Genomic DNA, 23,065 nt, shown 5'->3' on the forward strand with positions numbered 1-23,065 from the left:
TCTATTCGTTCTGTTACACTGTATGTGTTCTATTAGATTCAGATACTGTGGGTGGCATGGCCGCTAAGGAAAACCTGGCCTGTTCACTCAAGAAATGTTGTGTTCATGGATTCCTGCTGTTTTTTAAGCAATTGAACCAGAGCTTATTTTAATCAAACCAAAACTAACCCACCTGTGGCGGATTGAGATGTTCAAGAATTCAGAGCAAGCAGGCTACTGATGTTGGTTGATCATTTCCTGCCAGATTCACCATCTCCTGGATTAAAATGGATTAATACTGTATCCTAGTTTATAAGAATTTCCAGGTGTGAGGGTCTAGAACTTAAAACTTAGGATGCAAGTAAAAGCACTTTTTAAAAGAAAGAGACACCAGGTTGCGTATCATGTTGGTTAGATAGAAAATATGCTAGCTAGCTAACATTATACCTGATCTAACTTAAATTTTAGTACAGTTACAGATAAAAGCTTACTAAAGCTTACTAAAACTTTAGCAAGATTAACTATTTTGCAATGGAAACCAAAAATTAACCAGTTGTTTCAAATAGTCATCTACATGTAATGCCTACACTATATGGGCAAAAGTATTAGTCCACACCTCTCAGTCATTGAATTCAGGTGTTTCATTCAATTGTATTGCCACGGGTACATAAAATCAAACACCTAGGCATGCAGTTTGCCTTTAAAAGCATTTGTAAACAGTCGGCAATGCTCTGCCAACTGTTCTAAACCTCCTCTTACATCAACATCTCTGACATCACCTGTGTACCGAAATACTTCATGGCATGGGTTTTTTTGTGGCTGAGCAGCTGTATGCAAGCTTTTTACATCACCAAGAGCAAAGCAGAGCCTCAGATGGAGTGGTGTATAGCATGCCGCCACTGGATTCTGGAGCAGTAAATACTGATGAATCATGCTTCTCTCTCTAGCAGTCTAATGGATGAGTCTGGGTTTGGCAAATGGCAGGAGAATGTTACCTGCCTAACTGCATTGTGCCAACTGTAAAGTTTAATGGAGGAAGGATAGATAAAGGAAGTCAGATAAAGAGTGCATAAACTGGTAATACAGAGGTAATACAGTACATTTAAAGCAGATGATCATTTTTGATAATAATTGACAAAAAAAGAAGTGATTGCATTTGGGTGTGCCAAAGGCCATAGTGTGAAGGAAGTAGCTGAGTTTGCAGGTGTATCGAAGTGTACGGTCATATGGGTCTATCAGCTGTGGCAGAAATCCTGCTTTGTGACTCATTTTCCACACATGGAACGAGACATTCACTGCACTGTACCACCTCTTCTCATTCTATGAATTCCACCCTAAAGGTATTTATAGTCTGATCATCCTAATGATCATCCTACACCATCTGCAAGAGCCGTATGTTTCTTCCAACCTAAACACACAAGGTTTTTAAGGAGCTTAAATACTTTTTTTTAATTAAGCTTGTGAGAAACAACCCTCTGATTTTCACACTTTGATCAAAATATTGTCTCACAGCTGAATTTACACTTTTTTCTTTTCAGATATATCTCATTTTGGTCTTAACTTAATAGTTTTCATACAAGCAGAATCTTGTGTAGTTCTCTTCAACATTTCTAAAGTCTATTAAGCAGATTATTAGTGTAGAAGAATGTCATGTATTCTCACTGTCTCCAGAACTTCCTACAGTTAATTGCTAATGTTATTCTCTTAATTTGAAAGAAATTAGAGATTAATTTGGAGAAAGAAATCAGTGATCAGTTTACAGTAATGTTTTATTTATACAGTGCTGATATCTCCTGATTTCATATTGTCAGGTTCATATTTCACATTTTAAGATTTCTGCTAGCCTGCCTCCAACCTTTAATCGATTTTGGACTGCATTTACCCCTACTTTCATCTACTTTCATTAACATTCACAGACAACAAGAGAAAATATGTTTTCTTAAAGGTGTTATAATTGTGCTTAGGTTTCAATGGTTTGTTAATTTCTTTCCTAAATTGTTAGTTCTGATTTCTCTCATTTTTTAATTGTATTGTAAATGTGTATTATAATTACCTGCTTGCATTCAGCCTGTTGCAAGTGGAAAAAAAAGTAATGCCAAACTGTTTCTTTCTTAATTTTTTGTTGTTTCAGCTAACTCCTGTCGGCACCACCATCTTCTCAGGCTTCACTGGGAACAATGGAGCCACTGACATTGATGATGGACCAAATGGACAAATCGAGTACACTATTCAGTACAATCCCAATGACCCGGTATATACAATCCCAATGACCCACAGCCAACTTGTTTAAGTGAACATTTTGTCTCCACCACAGTCCAGCCACACTGTAGCCAGGGAGAGTGTTTTATGTGTTAATGTGGTGCTCCACATTGCTAAAAATGGGCAGGAGGTGTTAAAAGTCAAGCTGAGCCTGCAGTTAAGTTCCATCAGCATTTTGTCTTCTTTCAACCAGACAGACAATGAATATCTCATGAGGCTGAGAGCCTAATGTATGTACATGAGAGCACAATCCAAAATGTGCTTTAATGGGGCCGCAGTATACACTCATAAGGAATTGGAAAGCCTGTAGCTAAGCATGCAAACAGTGTACTGTGCTGTTTGTGTACAAGAGCAAGACCACCTCTGAATGGATCAAAAGAAACTAAATTAACCCTTGTGTATTCTTAACATTGCTTATACTCCTCTTGTTCTAAGGGTCAAAAATGACCTGAATACAGCCTATGTACCCTGGTAGTGTACAGCTTTAATGGAAGCATGAACAAGGATGCTGCTTTACTTTCATTAATGCTGTTAGAAATACTGGCAGGCCATTTTTGATCTCTTAAGACAACAGAAGGGTTAAGGTTATGAAGTTCTGACTTGAACCTCATTGTGGTTGTTGCAGCTGAAGGTAGCACATCCAGTTATTACGTTATTACGTATTTAGACAGGTGATGAATGTGCTGCAAAACATTTTATGTCCTCATGTTTTCTTTGTCTTATATGGTGGAAAAATACTGTATTTGTACCTGAAACCTTGCTTTGTACATCTGCCCCCAAGAGTGTATGTGCAAGTGTTTTATGTGAATGCTAGTATGACCCAGCTGTCCTGTGTCTACAGACGGCAAACAGGACATTTGACATCCCTCTCACCCTCTCTGGCTCTGTGGTCCTGAGAGAGAGACTCAACTACGAGGAGATCACACGCTACCTGATCATCATTCAGGCCAATGTAAGTCTGAAGAAAACAGGCAGACAGAAGGGAGCTCTCTGGTCAACAGATCATGACACACTGTGCCAGTCTGGTAATGAATGCTGCTGCTACTTCGCTGCTGAAACTGATATCTTGCCTTTGAAAATAATCATCATAAGTAATATTTCTGATTTTTAGATTGATGAAAGTATATTAGAAAATGACTTTCAAGACACTCTTTACTTGTTTTAAGTCATTTTATCTAGCAAGTGTGTATTGACAGTCAATTGGCAGTGTCTATAAACAAGCTAAATAATCTACTAATGCAGGACAGTTCTGTAAAACAGACCAAACAAATTGTATATTCACACAGCAGTCTCACACTGAGATGATTTAGACATGTTGACTTGATTGAGAAGTTTGTCTTTTACTTGCCATCATTTCACTTGCCATGTGGGAACTGTCCACTCAGCCTGGACTATTGTTTCCTTGGTTGCATTGAATCATGTTTCAGGACAGATCTTATTGCAGTGGCACTTTTTTGTGTTCACTTTCAGCAGCTTTTTTCCAAGCTATTAGTCTGGGTGGTGAAACACAGCCTTGTACATAATACATGACTCAGTAATCACAAGCATACAGTAGCACTTTGAAGATAAGCAATCTTTGTGAAACAAAAGCATTTTCACACACTGTATCGACATAAGATCTAGCACAAACTATTGGATATCTCTGGTCGAATTACATAGTTTGTTAATAAAACATAAAAAAGTGAAGTCAATTACTGTTAATTTGGTTCAATACAAATTCTAAATTGTACAAAATAATAAACTTTGAATGGTGGTGAAATTCACATAGTGAGTTTATTTGCAGGACCGGGCTCCTTACCCAAAAGACCGGCTTACTGCCACCACCACGCTGACTGTGGACGTTCTGGATGGGGATGACCTGGGCCCCATGTTCCTGCCTTGCAACCTGGTGGACAATACTCGTGATTGCAAGCCACTGACCTACAAAGCCACAGTTCTGGAGCTGGCAGACCCAGTAAGTCTTCTCTATTCCCTTTTTAGACCATCCTCCAAGTGACCATATTGCTGGTATTAGCAATAACACAGTATAATTATTTTATAGTACTTTGAAGTGGAGAAATGTGGATTCTCATTTTCAAGCAATACCAGTAGAACACATTTTGTTATGAAAAATTTTAAATTTAAGAAAAAATGTAATTCATTAAAGAATGTGGAATAAACTTTGTAAATACTATGTAAATGTGTAATAGGAATAATATATACTCAAGGAAAATTATGGTAATAGACATCTAAAGATGCATTTGAAGTAAAAGAACCAGGTTGACTGGATGTGGTAGAGTCTTATTACAAGGTTTTACACAAATATGGCTTTGGTTACGCAGTGTCACACAGTTCTCATGCAGCTCCATAGTTCTGGCCTAGAGTGGACTTCATTCTCTTTGTTACAGTCAGTGTACCATCTGATTTTGAAGCTGTTATTCTAAGGTGAAATTCCTATATAATGTTTCTGTAAGGTGTAGTTGTACATATCAGGGTACGTCTGGACTTTCTGGTGCTGCTGGAATGGAATGGTTTGCTATTGTTATATGGTCTACTGTCTAATGTTATAAGCTAAAAGCAGCCATCCATTTGTCTAGCCCTACGCACCATTTATGTTTTGTCATGGACCAAATATATGTTTAATATACCTACTATGGGTTTGTTTTAGCATTGGAGGACATTTCAGATATCACTTTCAGATATCAGACAACATTTTTTTATATCACTTTATTGGTCCCCAAGTAAATAACAAGTAATAGTGCAAAAAAGAAATGTATCAGAAGCTATTTTTCATAGTTATATTTATACATAGCAGCAGCACACATTTGATTCTCTTTTTCTTTAAGAATAAAATTTCATTTACAAAGAAATAAATGAATTGATGAATATTCCCCTTTATTACAAAAATATATTTGTGAATATTGATAAAATATATTATTTTCTTAAATATTTGTAAATAACAGACTGTAGACTGTTCAAACATGGGTGACAATGATAACAGAGTTGACATGGTTGGGTTCTATGGCATTTCACAAAGCAAACTTATCAATCAAATCTGTCAATGTATTAATCAAATGAAACATTTAAGCTTTTTCTAAAACGGCACTGCAGCTATATTTACTAAAAGTAAATGTTATAAAAAGTTTATATATATATATATATATATATATATATACATATTTATAACTTTTTAAAGCATTTTAATTAATTGTTTAATTTGCTAATAATATAATATTGCATTCAGCGTTTAGTATATGTGAATATACTTTATATACCTTTACCTATACCTAAATTAAGTTTTTAGTTTTCATGATTTATTTATTAGTTCATTTTAAGGTAGAAATGTTAGTTATTGATGCTCAGGGGCATGTCATTTTATAGCAATTGTCACTTTTGGAAAACAAATAAAAATTAAAATACTATAAAATAGTGAGTGCCTTTCTTGCCAAAGATCATGTAGGAATTGTGTAGCATGTTCTGTATTTTTGTAAACAATATATATTTAATTCATTAATTAATTCAGTGGGACAGACATTGTCCTCAAATGCCGAAATGACCCCTAAATATAAATCAGTTTTTCTAGTTTAATTTTAGAATGTTGCCTATAAAGTGTATTTTGCTCAGCTGCAAGGTGATGATGTCCAGTCAGAAACTGGCAGCCTAGCTACAGCATTAAGTCTTATCAAATAACCCCTTTTCCAAAAATCGTTATATTTTCCACACAACACAACAGCAATCTTCAGCTCTCTTTTAAATACACAAGGAAATACATTGGTGATATACAGTGATGTGGTTCATTCTATTCACTTTATATAGCACTTTCATTAAAACCTTCCTGGTGACTTTATTCTTTTCAGAAGCTTTCACCTAAAAGATCCCCCGCGATTAGATGTGGCCTGTTGACAATAGCATAGCAGGAGGTGGGCTGTTAAAAGATTACATTCTTACACTTAGCGAAAGAATGAATACTGTGGGCCTGTTGGAAAAATATTTTTCAGTCAGACTCAGAAAATAGTACACTTTTTTAAAGGTACAATTGGTTTGCTGAGGTATATGGAATTGATTGGTGGTGTTTGCATTATCTTGTGTTGTCAAAGTCAAAGTGAACTTTATCGTCATTTAGACTATACAGCAGGAATGCATAGCTAAATGAAATTGTGTTTTTCCAGGTGTCCAATGTGCAATGTAACACAAAATGATTGTGATGGAGCCACAAGCTTTCTATATTCACAGATGAGCCAAAACATTATGACATTATGATATGATGTTGGTCTCAAACGTGTCATCTAGGCTGGTCTTGGCACTGGACCTTTTGCATTTCTTGATGTTCATACCTTTTGTGTCTCCGACCCATGTGACCACATACTTTGATGCCAGAGTTGTTCAAACAGCAAGCTAGCCATTTCGCAAATACGTCTCATTGGCCATGATAAAAAGCCAAATTCGATTTTGTCGATGTTTGCACCATCTAGCTTTCTCTCTCCACCAGAGCTTTACCTGGACCGGCAGGTCCATTTGTCCAGAATTTCACCTACTAATATTTTAGGATACATATACAATCAAAATGCAGGTTGATTTTTGGTCCTGCAGTTAAATGCTTAGGCAGCATTTTCAAAGTAGCCTAAAAATCCACACCCGTGGCGTCCAAATCCAAACCTTGCACCAGTTTTGACCCGTGGCTGATGTTGAAACTCTTGTTGCAGCATATCACAGTTGACCATTTTGATGACAATAACTGACTGTTTGTTTACCTTTTAACGTATACTGCACTCTAGACCTTCACATGTGCCTTTGTTACGATTAACTTTATTCGCTTCATCTACAAGTATCACAAGGTCACAAAGTATTTGCTCATCTATTACATTTTTAAGAGACCTTGCGGTAGTTGGAGACTGTAGCCTATCCTCTAGCTCAGTGGTCTCCAACCCTACTCCTGGTAAGCTACTATTCCACACACTTTGGATCTAATCTTAATCCATCCCTTCTGTTCCAACTAATAACTGACTTTCTAAGTCCTTGATTGCACTGAATGGGATGTGTTTGGGTTGGAGTTGCAAACTGCAGAACAATTGATTTCCAGGAGGAAGGTTGGAGACCGCTGATCTGCAGTACTTTTAATGTTGATCTTGGGCTCTTTGTAGCTTCCTGGAGGATTTTTTTGTCTTGCTCGGTAGACATTAGGAGGGTGTCCACTTCTTGTTTGACTACTGTTCCCAACGTTTTCCATTTGAAACCGTTGGCTCTAAATAAAGCTTGTGGGGCCATTCCCCCCCCCCCCCTGCCAGATTTACATGCTTTTTTTCTGAGGTCTTCAGGATTTTTTTTCAGAGAGGGTTTTTTTGTTTGCTGGCTTCAAGCATATTTTTACTAGGTGCACATTTTCTCATTTATCATCTGCAGCTTGTACTATTATCCATATCTCACTTCTTGCACCTTATTACAAATGACATGCAGTTTGTTCGTAAAAATTGGATGATTCTTATATCGTTCTCCAGATTTCCACTCAGTAGTGGCCAGCTAAAATGTTGCTATTTCAAATGCAAAATGGATTTGCACTGCGTATTTAAGTTATATTGAAAATTAATTTTCGAGTTGAAAAATTGTACCCTACAGTTTTTACAGTGTGCTCTCCGTTAGTGAGCAGTTCTACAGCTCAGCCTTGTTTATTCCTTTGTGTTTGTTGCTCTTCAGATCTTTAGATGCTTTTGTAAAAAAGCTTGTAACAGCTCTTTGACGCATCTTCTGAAGTAGCGCTGCAACTCGAGGACAGTTTGATTTGTCTTTGGCAGTTTTCTAACTTTAGTGATGCACTTACAGCCTTTTTATTGTGGAGGTGTGAGTGCATTAGAGTTTTTTTTTTATTGGATTGACTGAGACTGGACTCAGCCGGACATCAGTGGCAGAAAAAGAGCCTCTTAAATCATGTTTATTTGAGTGATTAGGGCTGTTGGTCTTTTGGGCAGTGAACACATCCGAGGGCACGTTTTACAGGTGCTGGGAGAGGAGGCTGATTTGATTAAGCATTCTGAGCGTGGTCATCGTTAACTCTGGTCAGAAGTTAAGGAGAAAAGGAGAGGACAGCTTTCTGCTCTGCCTAGCAACCTCCAGACTCTAAGATCCAGAACCTGCTGCTTTTACAACCTTTTAACTTTTCTTGTTGTTTTTTCTTGATCTTTTCTTGTTGTTTCTTCTTCTATTTCTGTTTTTATTTTTGAACTTTTTCATTCTATTTATTTATCCTCCCTTTTTATGCCTATTTTTCTTTTCTTTCTTTCTTTCATTTCTTCTCTCTTTTATTTTATCCTCTCTGCCTTTTTATTCCTATTTTTCGTTTTTATTAATTTTCTTCCCATTTATTCAGTTCTTTTTTTTGCCCTCCTCTCCCTTTTCTCCTGATTTCTAGATTTCTTTTTTTGCCTTTCTTTTTCTTATTTATTTTGCTTTCTTTCCTTCTTTCTTTCTCTTTTCTCTATCTTCCTTGTTTCCTTTCTTCCCTTCTCCTGTGCCACCCCTACAGTGTGCTTTTACAGTACATCAGCTCCTCTGGCCCAGCCCAATTTAGATGCAGCATATATTTCATTACTTCGTCTGCTGCCAGGAGATAAAAATGACGGCGTTTTGAAACGAAGGCCCCCGATAGTGGAAATAAAAGAAAGAAATAACCAGAGCGACAGGATATCTGAAGCGTCGTTAAGTCCCCCCCCCTCACGCACACACACACTTCATTTCTTTCTTCCCCTTCTCTTTTTCCACCTCCAGTTTACTCTACCCTCATTATCTCTGCACAAATATTTCACTCCTTCGAGAAGCTCTTATGCACGATACAGCTTCTCTTTAGAAGGACAATATCTTTTCCCACCTTTTGGAGAAATGGACAGACATGAGTGGTGGACTGGAGGGAAGGTGGAGATGTTTTCATCAGTGCTAACTGATCCTCTCTGACAGGTATTTTATTCTCCCCGTGGCATACGGCCTGAGTACCTTTCTGCAGCTATAATAACCAGAAAGGTCAACTTGAGCGAGGCAGAAGCACAGACCCCCTGCTGCTTCCACAACCCCCCCCTCCCCGCTTCCTAACGCCAATAGCGCCTCGTAGAGAGTCAAATATATCTGGGAAAATCTGCCATACTTTGAATGTGGAGATGTCGGAGTAGGAGTAATTGGAAGTGGGGGAGTTATCGGCCGTCTGTGACTGCTGCCCATTCACGCTGAGCTATAGAGGCTATTTGAAGCACTCTCCCCATCTGCAGAATGTATGATTATTGAAACTACTGAAGCTGCGTAGAGCCTGATGCGCTCAACCTCTCTCACAACCCAGCTTAATGCAGTACAGGTGGTAGACACACACATCCAATACATTATATAGCGGCTTCAGTTTGACATATGTCTGCTTTAGGCACATACCGTAAATACTGGGGATGTACAAATGCATTGATCTGACTATCAGAGGACTGGATGTCAAAATAATAATAATAATAATGCAGTGATATAATAGCATAATCAATGATGCACTGCATGTGTTGTGTATGTTTGTAGACGCCCCTTCTAAGCAATGCATTTTGCTACTTTAGATTGGACCCATTACTGACACAGATGTGCAAATGCACACAAAACACAGCTTGTCTAGTCTCAGTACAGATGTATTACCAATAAAATAGGACAGATAAACATGAACCTATTGGCACCATGCCTAATGCCAGGCTTGTGCTAGAGGGGTATAAAGCCCCTCAGCGCTGCGCTATTGAACTGTGTTTTCTGGAATGATGGTTGCTGCTCCAGCCAATACTTTTGGGATGAGTTTGAGGTGGTAATCATCCAACATCCTGACCTCACTAACATTCTTGTTGCTGAATGTAATAAAATCCTCACAGCAGTGCTCCAAAATGCTTTTTTAATACTCTTGGAATAAACAAGAAGTTAGCCGGTGTCCCAATACTTTTGGCCATATATTGTAAGTTTGTAATGTTTGTAAAATGATGAGCCATTAGAGAGTTATTAGAGTTAAACTAAACTAATGGTGGAGTAAGGCAGGCCAGACTGGTGGAGACTGGTGATTTGCATTAGAAAATAACAGCCGCGTTGTGTAGGTGAATGGTGTCTCTGTGATAAGCGGGCCGGAGGTGGTCTGGGGCAGACGAGACGCTGGAGGGCGGGCGGTGAAATGGGGACAGCAGCGCTGATGAGCCTCCACTTTGTTTGCCTGCCTTTCACCTCCGAGCCATAGCAACCAGACTGCATAGCCACTCCATTTCTGACTAAGCAGTCTGGTTTGTGTGTTTATTTGTGTGTGCATGCATCTAGCTAGATATTAAGCAAGTCTCGAGGCCTCTTGTTGATTTTCCGATAGGCCTGCTCGGCCTGGCAGGAGCTGGTGGGGTGTTTCTCTGCTTGTGCTTGAATTCTGCACTATACACACGAAAACCTTTAAACACAAATGTTTGCTCTTCGTTTTACTCCCAGTGCCATTTCCGTTATCCTGCACACACAGGAGCATGGCCATGGCCTGCCCCTCTTACTCTCTCTACCACTCTTCATGTTACCCTTTGTCCTACATTACCAACTTGATTTAAAAGGCTCACGTCATGAAAGATGACATTATTCTCTCATTTGTAAAATAAATGTTTTTATTTATAAAAATTATTTTACATAGCTGTGCTCTAGCACTGAAAAAAGAGCAAACTAACACATAAACTTAAATGGTTGTGAGAACAAAGTCCACTTTACTCCAAGATCAAGACAAACAGGTCATTACTGTTTTTTAGCAGTAGGGTAAGGTTGGGTGGTATCCACTTGTTTCATACTTTCTCAAAATATTACAGGTATACAGTATTACTGCATGACTGGGGAAGGCGTAAAACTGGGCACCGAATTTGAAATAATTCATTCAATATATGTTAAACCGTCAGTCTGACAGTTACAAATGTTAAACTGCGCTGAATCAGGGGAGAGAAACTGGTAAGCATTAGCTTTGTTAGCAAGATAACTCTCTCTGCTCATCACAGAACAGATTCAAGTCTGGCTTTCTGACTGAAAGCACGTATAAACGTTTACATGAGAATGACTCGGATTGAGCAACTGCTGTTGAAAGAAGCTGGCTCATAGCTGGCTCTCTAGGCTTAGACAAGTTAGCTAGCAGACCATGTTCCAGCTAAGTGAGGCTCATTTCACACGTGTGTAGAGGATAAATCCTCATATCTGAGAGCAAAAAGTCAATGGAATAGTTTGGGGGTCAGGACTGTTTTCAGGCACATTTAGCAGACTGGTTCATCTAGGTTGGCTTGTGCTCCCTTTTTCTTAAACTCAGCCCGTTGCCAAACTCTCTTTTTGTCCACCTGTTTTCAAGGCTCCCACAGCATTCCCACACTGTGGCTCGCTTAATTGGACACGAGGGAACTCTAGTGTAGGGCATCCTATCAAAACTGCAGTAATTTGCATAAAAGCTATTGAGTACTGTAACATAAAGACCTCAAGCACAAAGCTGTTCATGATAGTTCTTTAGGTCTAATGTAGTGTCAGTACAGCAGATCACATTTAACAGCTTCATGTTCCAAAGTTACAAATAAAACTCAGAGAGCTAGATGAAATCGTTTCTAACAGTGACAGTTCAATATGCGGGGGTTCATGATGTCCTTATAAAGCTTTGTCAAGCTAGAAGTTGTTAATTAACTGGCTTCCCATTGCTACATTATTGGGCAGTAAGCATTTTTCCTAGGCACTTTCATTTTTGTATTATACATCATAATCTTTTATAGATCATTTTAGATGTGCTAGTTACTTTAAACAGTGACCAGGAGTGAATTAAGCATTTTTCACAGCGCTTTTATTCTGATGTTGGTTATATATTGTTTTAGTACTCAGGACTAGTCTTTAGACCTTGACTAAATCATCCCGGTTTGTCTTAATCACTTTTTAAGAATAATCAAGTGCAAGGCTTCCTTTTTATGTTTTTTTATTTTTTTTATTTTGAAGCTCAACATTGCTGTTACTGTGAGTAGTAATGTGAGTAGAAGATGAACTGATCTCCAAAAGGCATTAAGTTAAAGATGAGACATTCTTTCTAACATTTAAGTTAAGATTAGAGTAATATATTTTGTTTTACACAATTTTAGGGCGTTTTTACTGTAGGTGAAAGCTTGCTCCGCAGGTTTGGTACAGTTGGAGTACCAGGAGCAGTCCAGAGCACCGATCTTTGATCCTCCTGAAAGCAGTGGTCTGGAATTCTCTGGTGTGGTCCACTGCAGGTATGGAAGCTATCCGGTCCCGGCATCTCTAGTGGAATTAAGTGATTTTTTTACATGATGTTTCAAATTGGGTGCAATATGTTGCATTTACTGCTCAGTTTACTGCTGTCTTACTGCTTCCATCTTCTGGCTAGAATTGTGTTAATGTAGTACATTTGGTTCGGTGTAATTGATTGACACATTCCATTATGTAAAACTCAAAGCGCTATTTGTTTCAGTGTTGCAGTCTTTTGAACCAAGGAAGCTGCTGGCACTTTTCAGCCACTGGTGCTCTTGAGCAGAAAGATAGGAGGTGAAACTCAGGCCATTACTTCTGCCCTTGTTATCCTGAGATGCCATCCTTGCTAATTAGCGAGCAAAGTTGCAGATTGGCGAGCTTCTTTCTCATAGTCAAACCAATCGAGCATCTCAGCCCGCATGATACTGTTACTGCAGAGATTTAAATGTGGCAAAAGTGTGGCTACAAAAGTGTCACCTCTCAGCTGCTTAAGTTGGACATACGTTTACGGCTTAGGCGTTATTACTGAGCTTCTCTGTCAGGAATGGTTGTTATCAAGAGAACAAAGTGGGAAAAGATTCATTTGCATGTTTTTCAAATGAGGATTTATTGGTTGTTGAGAAATTGATTAGGGTAATCCCCCAGTCAGCGATGCTTGTTTTGTCTCATTACTTTTTATTGTGTTCATTTCTCACACCAAACCAAATCAGCGAGCATTACTCTACAATTGTGTAGCCAGAAAAGCAAAGTCACTTGTCTTCATATAGACGTTACGTTTCATCCAAAGACAAACGCAGGCCAGTTTAAACTAGTTGAGTTTAAGCAGTGACTAATTGCGTGGGCAGTGGTGTCAGGTGGTTTTAAACAGTAAATCACGCTCCTTCCTGGGCTGGACTGGCCCAGTGTTTTTGTAGATAAAGAGTGATTGGGAGGGCATCGTGGCCAATCTGGACTTGGAGTCCTCAGCAGGATATGTGATTTACAGCAGGCTTTGTAATTGCAGGAGATGGGGATTACGCAGTGCCTTGCAGAGATGCATTTCAACCAGGCTGGTCTAAAGTCAGCTGCTGCAGCTGCTACTTATTACACTTGGAGATGCAGCAAGCAGAGCCAGAGGCTTCCAGGCATCATTCTTTCACTAGATACATGTGTATCTGGTCAAATGTCTCTGTTTTGAGTGGATGAGGTCAAAGGAGCACAGTGGAGCTTTTAATTGGATCTAAATTATTGATTCAGCTGTGTTAAGTGGCTTTAAATAAATAGAATGTATTACCATAATCAAAGTTCTTGCCCAGACAAATACAAATAAAAGAAAGCAATCATGATAGTATAACACATTTCTCTTCAACTTGACACCTAGCAGTAATTTTTACTAACGAATAAAACATATTAGTCACCATGTATCATGAATGAGCATGATGCATACCAGGCTCTGATGGTTTTGTTTATTGACACTTAGCATTATGTATATTGTGTATACAGTATGTATATATAACTATATACATATAGTTTATTTTGTCATGAAGGATATATTAAAATATAAATGATTAATTTGATGCACTACATGCTCCAATAGTTTGATACTGAAATTTTATACTAACGTTTAACCTCTTCTTAAGCTTAAAGACTTGTTGGAGCCTACAATTGTATTTAGTAACTCCTTTGAAGTCAGTGCAAACTAGGTAAACTATTCCGAACTTATTGAAGTGAGGAATGTTCACAGCTCTGTGGAGCATAAAACACTAAATGTAGCCATATAATTAGTTACAAACACAAATATATTCTTTGAAAGAGTCCACATTTCAACCAAATTCCACTTCTTTATACAAGCTATGAGAAAAGAGTTAATGAGATCCTTTGACTGTTATTGGCCATTTAAGGTTAGGTAATCATTTTTTTCTTGTAATTTATAGTTTTCCCAGGTGCACTTACGTTACAGCGAATTATGTTGCAAAAAGATTATGATGCAGGCTTTGGTCTTGTATTGGTCTTGTGCCTATTTCAAATTACACTGAAATACTCCTGGGAGCTACAGTGTGGATGGGCAAAGGTAAACCCAGTAGGCTGAATTGGTGGAGATTTGTAAATAATTTGGCTCCTGTGACACTGGAGAAACTGTGATTTCAAAACAGGCTGTAAGTTGTGTGTGGCTGAATTACAGTCTGAAATTTATGTTATTGTTATGATTAATGTAACCAATAGCATGGTCTCTAATATGCACATCACACTGCATTTACGCAGTTGAATCATGCTATTGTCAACCCTCACAATGTGATTCCATGCATAACCAAGTTTGCATTTTAAACCCACCATTTTCCTTTATGACAATGCCCCAGTGGTCTCCCTGCCTTAAGTTTCCATTTAAGCTTGTCAGGGAATTTGGTCGTCAGCGTCTGTCACTAATGCCCGCCTCTCTCACAGGCATATGGCATGGCTGCAGCTGTCTTGAGATGCACTTAGCACTGAGGATTAGCATGGGCCTGCTCGTTGCTGACTTGCTGAGAAGCTTTCTTCTAAGCTTCAGTTTTTTTTTTTTCTTGGCCCGGTTATCCCTTGGTTCACCCTCGCTTTCCCTTTTTAATGGGTGTCGTTTTAGGTTTTCCGAGGGCAGGCTGAATTATAGATGAGCTGCTTATTTACTGGCGGCCAAAATTGCACCCAAACCTGGTGTTTGTGATTCTGCAGAGCCATGCAGAAAAGGTGAGAGGGAGAAGTCCTCCAAAGCTCAAATAGGTGATAGGAAAGAGGTTTTGGCTTGAGTATTGCTGTCAAATATCTGGTATATATGTATGGTTTGATACATGTGATTCAAATTTTTACTCTGAAATGCAAAACATAATGCACTTATCTTAAAATGTTAAACAGAATGTTGTACTTTGAACTTTATGCGCATGTAAATAAACAGCACAACAATGATAACTTACCAGATATAATTATAATTCACCAGATTTGTGAGTCTGGCAAAGAATACTAAGATTCATGCAAATTAATTAAGTAAGCTCTGGTGTGATAAGGCAGTCATATTCGCCCATTTGTGTTGGACACAGCAGTTGGCCTCCACTTGAGATCTGCCTATTATTATTTTGTATTTTTTATTATCCATTTATATTATTATTATTATTATTATTATTATTATTATTGTTGTTGTTGTTGTTATTATTCAATATTAATATGAGTTATTTTATAGTGAATTGCATTTTACAGCGTATAACATTTCATAACTAAAATAAATCTGAGTGCTTCACACTATACTTGTAGTGATAGCCAGTATCTGGTTCATGATATAGTTATTTTTAGGTCTTTTTTTCAGGGAAAAGTGTCTCTTGACTTTTGACAGGCAGTATGTTCTCCTATTGTAAGTGTTTCTATTTCTACGCTATTGTATTGCTTAGATTTTATCAAGCAGTCTTATTTTTTACTGAGATTTTGTAGGAACCTTGCATGTGTTAGCTGTGCAGCCTTGGAGATGACAGTGCAGTGCTGTAATGTCCTTGTTGCTGCTGTTTGAATCAAAGGTGCAGAAGTACCTTCGCAGCAAACAGAAAAAAAGATTTTAATCACTGGTGACTTTGTGTTCCAGCCTTTCATCTCAGCGGGATGAGAAAAATAAACGAAAATGTTCCTCAAGTCTTGTTTAATAGCTACAAACAGGAAAACAAGCCTCTTTATTTCCCCTGTTTCCAACAGAGCCGGGCGAACCCAGTGAACGTGACCCCTCCCATCCAGGCTGTGGACCAGGACCGGAACATCCAGCCTCCTTCTGATCGTCCAGGCATCATTTACTCCATCCTCATTGGTAAGTCTTTGTCAGGCTGTTTGTGCGGTGGTGGTGGGACCAGGGTTGTCAGATTTTGGTGATGGCTTCAGAGATGAATGTTTCTGTGGTAGATGTGTATGTGCATGTGTAACACTAGTAGGCTTATTCTTATTTGTAAATGTTTAGGAGTAGGAGTATGTAACAATGGTCATGAAACAGGATGGACCAAAGAGCAAACGATTTATGTGTAGGTCTACCCAGGATCATTACTGGCATCATGCCTGTCTCTGGCACCTCTATTGGAGCTGTGCTGCAGGGTTAAGGTCTTTCTCGGGAGGAAACATTTCTAAATGAGCAAGACAGGTCTCTGTACAGTGGGAGGGGAGCTGTAGGTCCACCCACAAAGCTTTGAGAAGAGACCCTGGCAATAAAACAGCAGGCCAGAGGGGTGACTGAGGGGGAGTTGTGTTGATCCAGTATGCCCACAGGTTAGCCAGTGAGCAACAGGGTGAGAGTGTAAGAGTCAGAAAAAAAGCCTGAACCACAGTGACCTTCTGTTTTTCAAAACCAACAAAGCTGAAGAAAAGGTGTTTTTCTGTTCAGCGAATACTTCTGCTAGATTATTGGACCTTTACATTGGCCTCTTGTTAGTTGTTGGATGGGAAAGATTAATCAACAATGTCATGTATAAGGAAGTAATTACAGAAGTGATTCTCACTTGCAGCCCTACTTAGTTATATAACTGATGTTACAATAATGCCATTAGTTTATAAATCATTAAAGTTGCTGGGAAGAATACAAATCCAGCAGGTCTTAATATAAACCAGGCAGCTAGCAGTGCTAGGAGTAATATCTCAAACAAATTAGATCTCCTTTATGCCTCAACTCTAACCAACTTTAAAAGTACACATACATATATATATATATATATATATATATATTTTGCCCCAAAAACACTGATTGGTCCATCTCTAATTAAGTAATATGTCCCAATACTCCTTGCTTATGTAGATTGCTTTGAAATGCCTTTGTATGCAAAAGAAAAAAGAAAACCCGGCTTTTGTGTGGTGGCATGTAACCACTCATTTTGGCTGTGGTGAGTGATTGCTGTGTTGAAATGAATATGGCATTAAATGCTTTTTAAAAATAGTGGAGCCCAGAATTACTCATTATTCCCAGTAACAAACACTATATGTTTGTGATGCTGTATTAGTATCATTATTTATTGCCTAAATGTTTTATTATTACTTAATCATTTTATTACTTTTATTACTTATCATATTATTACTTAATCAATTTATATATTTCCTCAGTATATTTTTTTTCTCTTTGATCATTTTTCATAAAGAAGGATGCTGTGGGGTGAATTCGGGGGCAAAGTTGTTGTTCTTATCCATAATAAGTGTCTTTTCAAGTTTAATAATTGTTTTGACTATTTTCTGTTACAGAACTATTTACATTGGCAAAATTGAAAAATCAAAAAATGTACATTTTGATGTGTTATCGGTTCCTCTCTCCTGTCTTTTCTGTAGGAAAACCTGCATCTTATGCAAACTACTTCTCTTTGAACAGTAGCACGGCCGAGCTGAGATTGCTGCAGCCCGTCAGCCGCGAGCAGCACCAGCGATTCGACTTGGTGATCAAGGTAATAAGAGCTGCAAAACTGACACTGTCATGATCAGGATGTCCCTGATAAATCATGCAGTGAGAAGAAATGAGTCGGAACCAGCACAGTAGTAGGATAAAAGTGCATAATCTGTTTATTAAAACAAATCCAGGATTTGTTGTTAATGTACATTGCTGGATTTAGAAACACAAAAAGACCAGAGCAGTCAATCTGGACAAATATATAATCAAGGTCCTAAACACAAGCTGAGAAAATCAGTACCACAGTGTGTAAGATGCCTGATCAGTGCAACATTCATAAAGTGATACTGCTACATTCATCAAGGTACAGTGGGGAAAAAAGTATTTAGTCAGTCACCAATTGTGCAAGTTCTCCCACTTAAAAAAATGAGAGAGGGCTGTAATTTATATCATAGGTAGACCTCAACTATGAGAGACAAAATGAGAAAAACTAATTTCATATATAAACTCATATCCACTCATTCCCTGTATTAATGGCACCTGTTTAAACTTGTTAACAGTATAAAAGACACCTGCCCACAACCTCAAACAGTCACACTCCAAACTCCACTATGGTGAAGACCAAAGAGCTGTCGAAGGACACCAGAAACAAAATTGTAGACCTTGCACCAGGCTGGGAAGACTGAATCTGCAATAGGCAAGCAGCTTGGTGTGAATAAATCTACTGTGGGAGCAATAATTAGAAAATGGAAGACCTACAAGACCACTGCTAATCTCCCTCAATCAGGGGCTCCATGCAAGATCTCAGCCCGTGGGGTCAAAATGATCACAAGAACGGTGAGCAAAAATCCCAGAACCAAACGGGGTACCTAGTGAATGACCTGCAGAAAGCTGGGACCAATGCTACAAAGGCTACCGTCAGTAACACACTACGCCGCCAGGGAGATCTTGCAGTGCCAGACGTGTTCCCCTGCTTAAGCCAGTACATATCCGGGTGCGTCTGAAGTTTGCTAGAGAGCATTTGGATGTTCCGGAAGAGTATTGGGAGAATGTCTTATGGTCCAAACACAACTCGTTGCTGAGTTGCATCCAAAGAACACCATGCCAACTGTGAAGCATGGGGGTGGTAACATCATGCTTTGGGGCTGTTTCTCTGCAAAGGGACTAGGACGACTGGTCTGTGTACATGAAAGAATGAATGAGGCCATGTATTGTGAGATTTTGAGTGCAAACCTCCTTCCATCAGCAAGGGCATTGAAGATGAAACGTGGCTGGGTCTTTCAGCATGACAATGATCCCAAGCACACTGCCAGGGCAACAAAGAAGTGGCTTCTTAAGAAGCATTTCAAGGTCCTGGAGTGGCCTAGCCAGTCTCCAGATCTCAACCCCATAGAAAACCGTTGGAGGGAGTTGAAAGACAGCCCCAAAACATTACTGCTCTAGAGGAGATCTGCATGGAGGAATGGGCCAACATACCAGCAACGGTGTGTGCCAACCTTGTGAAGACTTACAGAAAACGTTTGACCTCTGTCATTGCCAACAAAGGATATATAACAAAGTATTGAGATGAACTTTTGTTATTGACCAAATACTTATTTTCCACCATTATTTGCAAATAAATTCTTTAAAAATCAGACAATTTGATTTTCAGAATTTTCTTTTCTCATTTTGTCTCTCATAGTTGAGGTCTACCTATGATGTCAATTACAGGCCTCTCATTTGTTTAAGTGGGAGAACTTGCACAATTGGTGACTGACTAAATACTTTTTTTCCCCACTGTATGTGCATCTTCAGATAAGTAAGATTGACCTGAAAAGCAGCAATATGCGCAAATTCATATTTTTTGCCCCAGAGCTCCCACTACATTCAAGAAGTGTAATTCACGCTTTGAGCCACCTCAAAGGACACGTTTACATGTATTTCTGGACAAGCTGTATCTACAGAACTGTCACTGAAAGTACCAAAAACATGCTGACTGAGGCGGTAGAGCAGTTCTTGTGAAACTCGTGTTATCTTACCTAGCTTCACCAAAGTGCAGTAACCAGTGTTTTAAGTCTAAAGTGGCAATGACAAAGAAGCTATTCTTCCTATTACAGGTTAGTGGAGAATCACAATGATTTTGAAGCTGTTTATGGTAAAAATGCTACATAATGCTGCTTTAAACCACCACACCCACTGCTAACGGGTGCATACAATCAAGGATACAGCTGTGCAATCAACACTGGCTGTAGAATAAGTGAAGAGTTCAATTGCTTTCCACATGGCACTTACCTTCCAGCAAATGAGCAGGTAGTGTTTTTTGTGGCATCAGCCAAAATCTTCACTCTCCCCTTCTAGAACACCCCTGGTTAACTTAAGATTGTTACAGTGAAGTGGAAACTAGTGAAGTAGGAACAACAACAGCTAAGCCATTAAACCGTAGTCCACCCAGGCTCAGATCTGTACTGAAGATCCTTTGTATTTGGTTGCTGCCAAATTCCAAACAGCCTCTGGAAGTATACAACATTAGCACAAGCACTAGTCTTGGGGAGCTTCATTTATTGGGTGTCTGTGGCATCCACAGCGGCTGAGCAATGCTAACCTTGTACAATGCTAAGTGTTTCTTATACCGGTGCTAAGAACACAACCACGCTCGAGAAGTGGCAAAGTGTTCTCTTGAGTGATGGAATGACGGATGCCAGGAAAATGCAACCTGCACTGTCCTAACTGTAAAACGTAATGGAGGGCAAAAGGCAGACCAACTACATATGTCCATGGTTTTGAAATCTCCATCTATGACATATGGATGTGTTTTTGGGAAAGAATAAATTGTTTTGAATAAATTGTATTGTCAGACAAGTTTTAATTTTTCTAAAATCATCACAGGGTCAGAATTATACATTGTACACATGTCATGGTCAAACATATTAGCACCCCTGCACTTCCTTCAGAAAATGCATTCCTCCCAGATACAGTTAACAATGCTTTGGTTTGGTATAAAATCTTCATTCAGAGTTTTCAAGAGATCTTAAATGTATATGTGTCAGCTGTGCGCAACTTCATTAAGAAGTTTAAGACCCATGGCACTGTAGCTAACCTCCCTAGATGTGGACAGAGGAAACAAATAGATGGTACACGGCAGCAAGGTTTTGTTCAATTGTGGCTAAAAGCACTTTAATCAACTTCCAAACAACGTCAAGCTGACCTGCAGAGCCAGGTAGAACAGAGTCAGCCTGCACTATCCATTGCCATCTGAATGAAATGGGGTGCTGTGGTAGGAGACCCAGGAGAACTCCACTGTTGTCACAGAAAAATAAAAAGTCGGAACTAACCTGAGGAAGCCACAGTCCTTCTGGGAGAACACCCTGTGGACAAATGGGAACAAAATAGAGCTTTTTGGTAAAGCATATCATTGTTATATTTACAGAAAACAAAATGAGACCTTCAAAAGAAAGAACATGGTCTCAGCATTTGTAATTCCAACAATGTTTTGGGAGGAGTGCTGAGTTTTCTGAAAGTTCAGGGGTCAGTGTTTTGGCCATGGTTGTATAGCAGCATTGCAAAAGCCAGGGTCGGGATTTGATTTACAAATGATTTACAATAATTAACAAATGCTACTCACAAGCAGGACACATCATACAAACAGAAACACTAAATACAAAACATGCAATGGTGATGACGAGAGAAAAAGAGACCAATCTATTGATCCAGCAGTGCCGAAACCGAGTTGTGGTGCATAGATTTGCACTGATGTTTTGGCAAGAGTGGAGTGTAGCACTGGGTGGTGTAATGTAATGATCCATAAAGAACATGCCCCCAAGATCAGGTCTGTGTGGACATGAGCTGATATGTGGATGAAATAGTACCCCTCCAGCTGGAAGCTTTGCCTGTAGATGCTCACAAGATCAAAGAAAAGAAGCAGAGCTGCATCCTGAGATATGTAGCTATGCAACCTTGCTACATGGGTGATGTACATGCTGAGTTGGTGTTGCACAGTGGGGGACTGGAGATTCTTAGTGTTTGCATGTGTGTGTATGTGTGTGTACACACTGGCTGCTTTATTAAAAATGCTTTTTAGCTCAACCTTACTGGTGTATAATTAAAGGTTGTAGCACCAATCTGTAACACACAACTCATTTTAGCCCTTCATTAGAGGTTATTTTCTGACCGCAAAGCCAATGCTTGAAATTTCTGGGTGAAAGACCACTGTCAACTCTGCAGTAAAACTGGCATGCAAAAATAAAGTATTTTCTGAAGGAGTGAAATGAGAGTATGCTAACTATCTAGTCAGTCACAGTCAATCCAGGTTGATGTTATTTCAGTATTTATTCATTAATAAAATTAAATGAAAGATGTAATTTCAGTTGTGGTCTGTAAGTAAAAGGCATGTAATTTAATGACACAAATTTAATGCTGTAAACCCAAATAACACAATGATTTAAACAGTGCTGCACTTAAAATTTGTTTATCGCAGAAGTACATCAAGTCATTTACAAGCAAAACACCCCTGATGCCAGAAAGCAATGTGTTCAAATAAAATTAAATAAAAATAAATCACTTACATTCGCATATGTCATACGCTTGATGTTTTTATCCTGTCTGTTCCGCAACAAACAGCAGATATTCCAGCAAGACATTGCAAAAGTCCAAACATTATGGATGAATATGGACAGGTTTAAATATGATTATATAATAATAATATTAATAATATTAATAATAATATAAATATATTAAATATGGTAATATTGTCTGAAGGACCTACAAAATGCAAGCAGTCTGATTCTACCCACCTTATTTTGTAACACCTACTTTCAAAAGTTAGTTTATTACACTGTTGGTTTCTTCTCTATAAAATGGTAAGAGCAGAGGTATGGATGTTTGGGTGGGTGTTTGTTTTTAATTCAGCGCAGACCACAGACGTAGGTCTCTTTTATGAAATACTGGTGAATATTTAGTTACATGGTGCCTCACAACACTCTGATCTTTTTTGTGTTGTGTTCATAACACTGTTGTGCAAGCATAATCCGCCTCTTTTTCCAATTATTGAGACAGCCTCTATTTGTGCGTATTATAATACTAATTTTCTGTGTTTATTAATGCCGTGGTTATAATCTATAACAATGGATCTGCTGTCGCTCCGAGCGCTCTACCCAATATAAACAAATGGCCATCCACATTTCTTTATTGAAAATAAAGTGGGAAGTCTTGAAGGCACCCTCACAGTGCTTTGTCATTCATTCTGTAAAGATTTATAGGAACTCCTCCCCACATATTCTTCACTGCTGT

The 23,065-nt window shown here is 38.7% G+C and overlaps 1 protein-coding gene across 2 annotated transcripts in view; it reads left to right on the plus strand.

The window, feature by feature from the left end:
* Positions 1-23,065, plus strand: part of pcdh15b (protocadherin-related 15b) — a 218,693-nt gene that overhangs the window by 54,496 nt on the left and 141,132 nt on the right. For both annotated transcript variants that reach the window (XM_072666593.1, XM_072666592.1), the window contains exons 7-11: positions 2,111-2,230; positions 3,080-3,190; positions 4,022-4,192; positions 16,144-16,252; positions 17,746-17,858. In XM_072666593.1, the coding sequence (XP_072522694.1) occupies positions 2,111-2,230; positions 3,080-3,190; positions 4,022-4,192; positions 16,144-16,252; positions 17,746-17,858 (624 nt within the window). The remainder of the gene's footprint in view (positions 1-2,110; positions 2,231-3,079; positions 3,191-4,021; positions 4,193-16,143; positions 16,253-17,745; positions 17,859-23,065) is intronic.

Source organism: Salminus brasiliensis, chromosome 22 (genome assembly GCF_030463535.1).
Source record: "Salminus brasiliensis chromosome 22, fSalBra1.hap2, whole genome shotgun sequence".
Taxonomy (NCBI): Eukaryota; Metazoa; Chordata; class Actinopteri; order Characiformes; family Bryconidae; genus Salminus; species Salminus brasiliensis.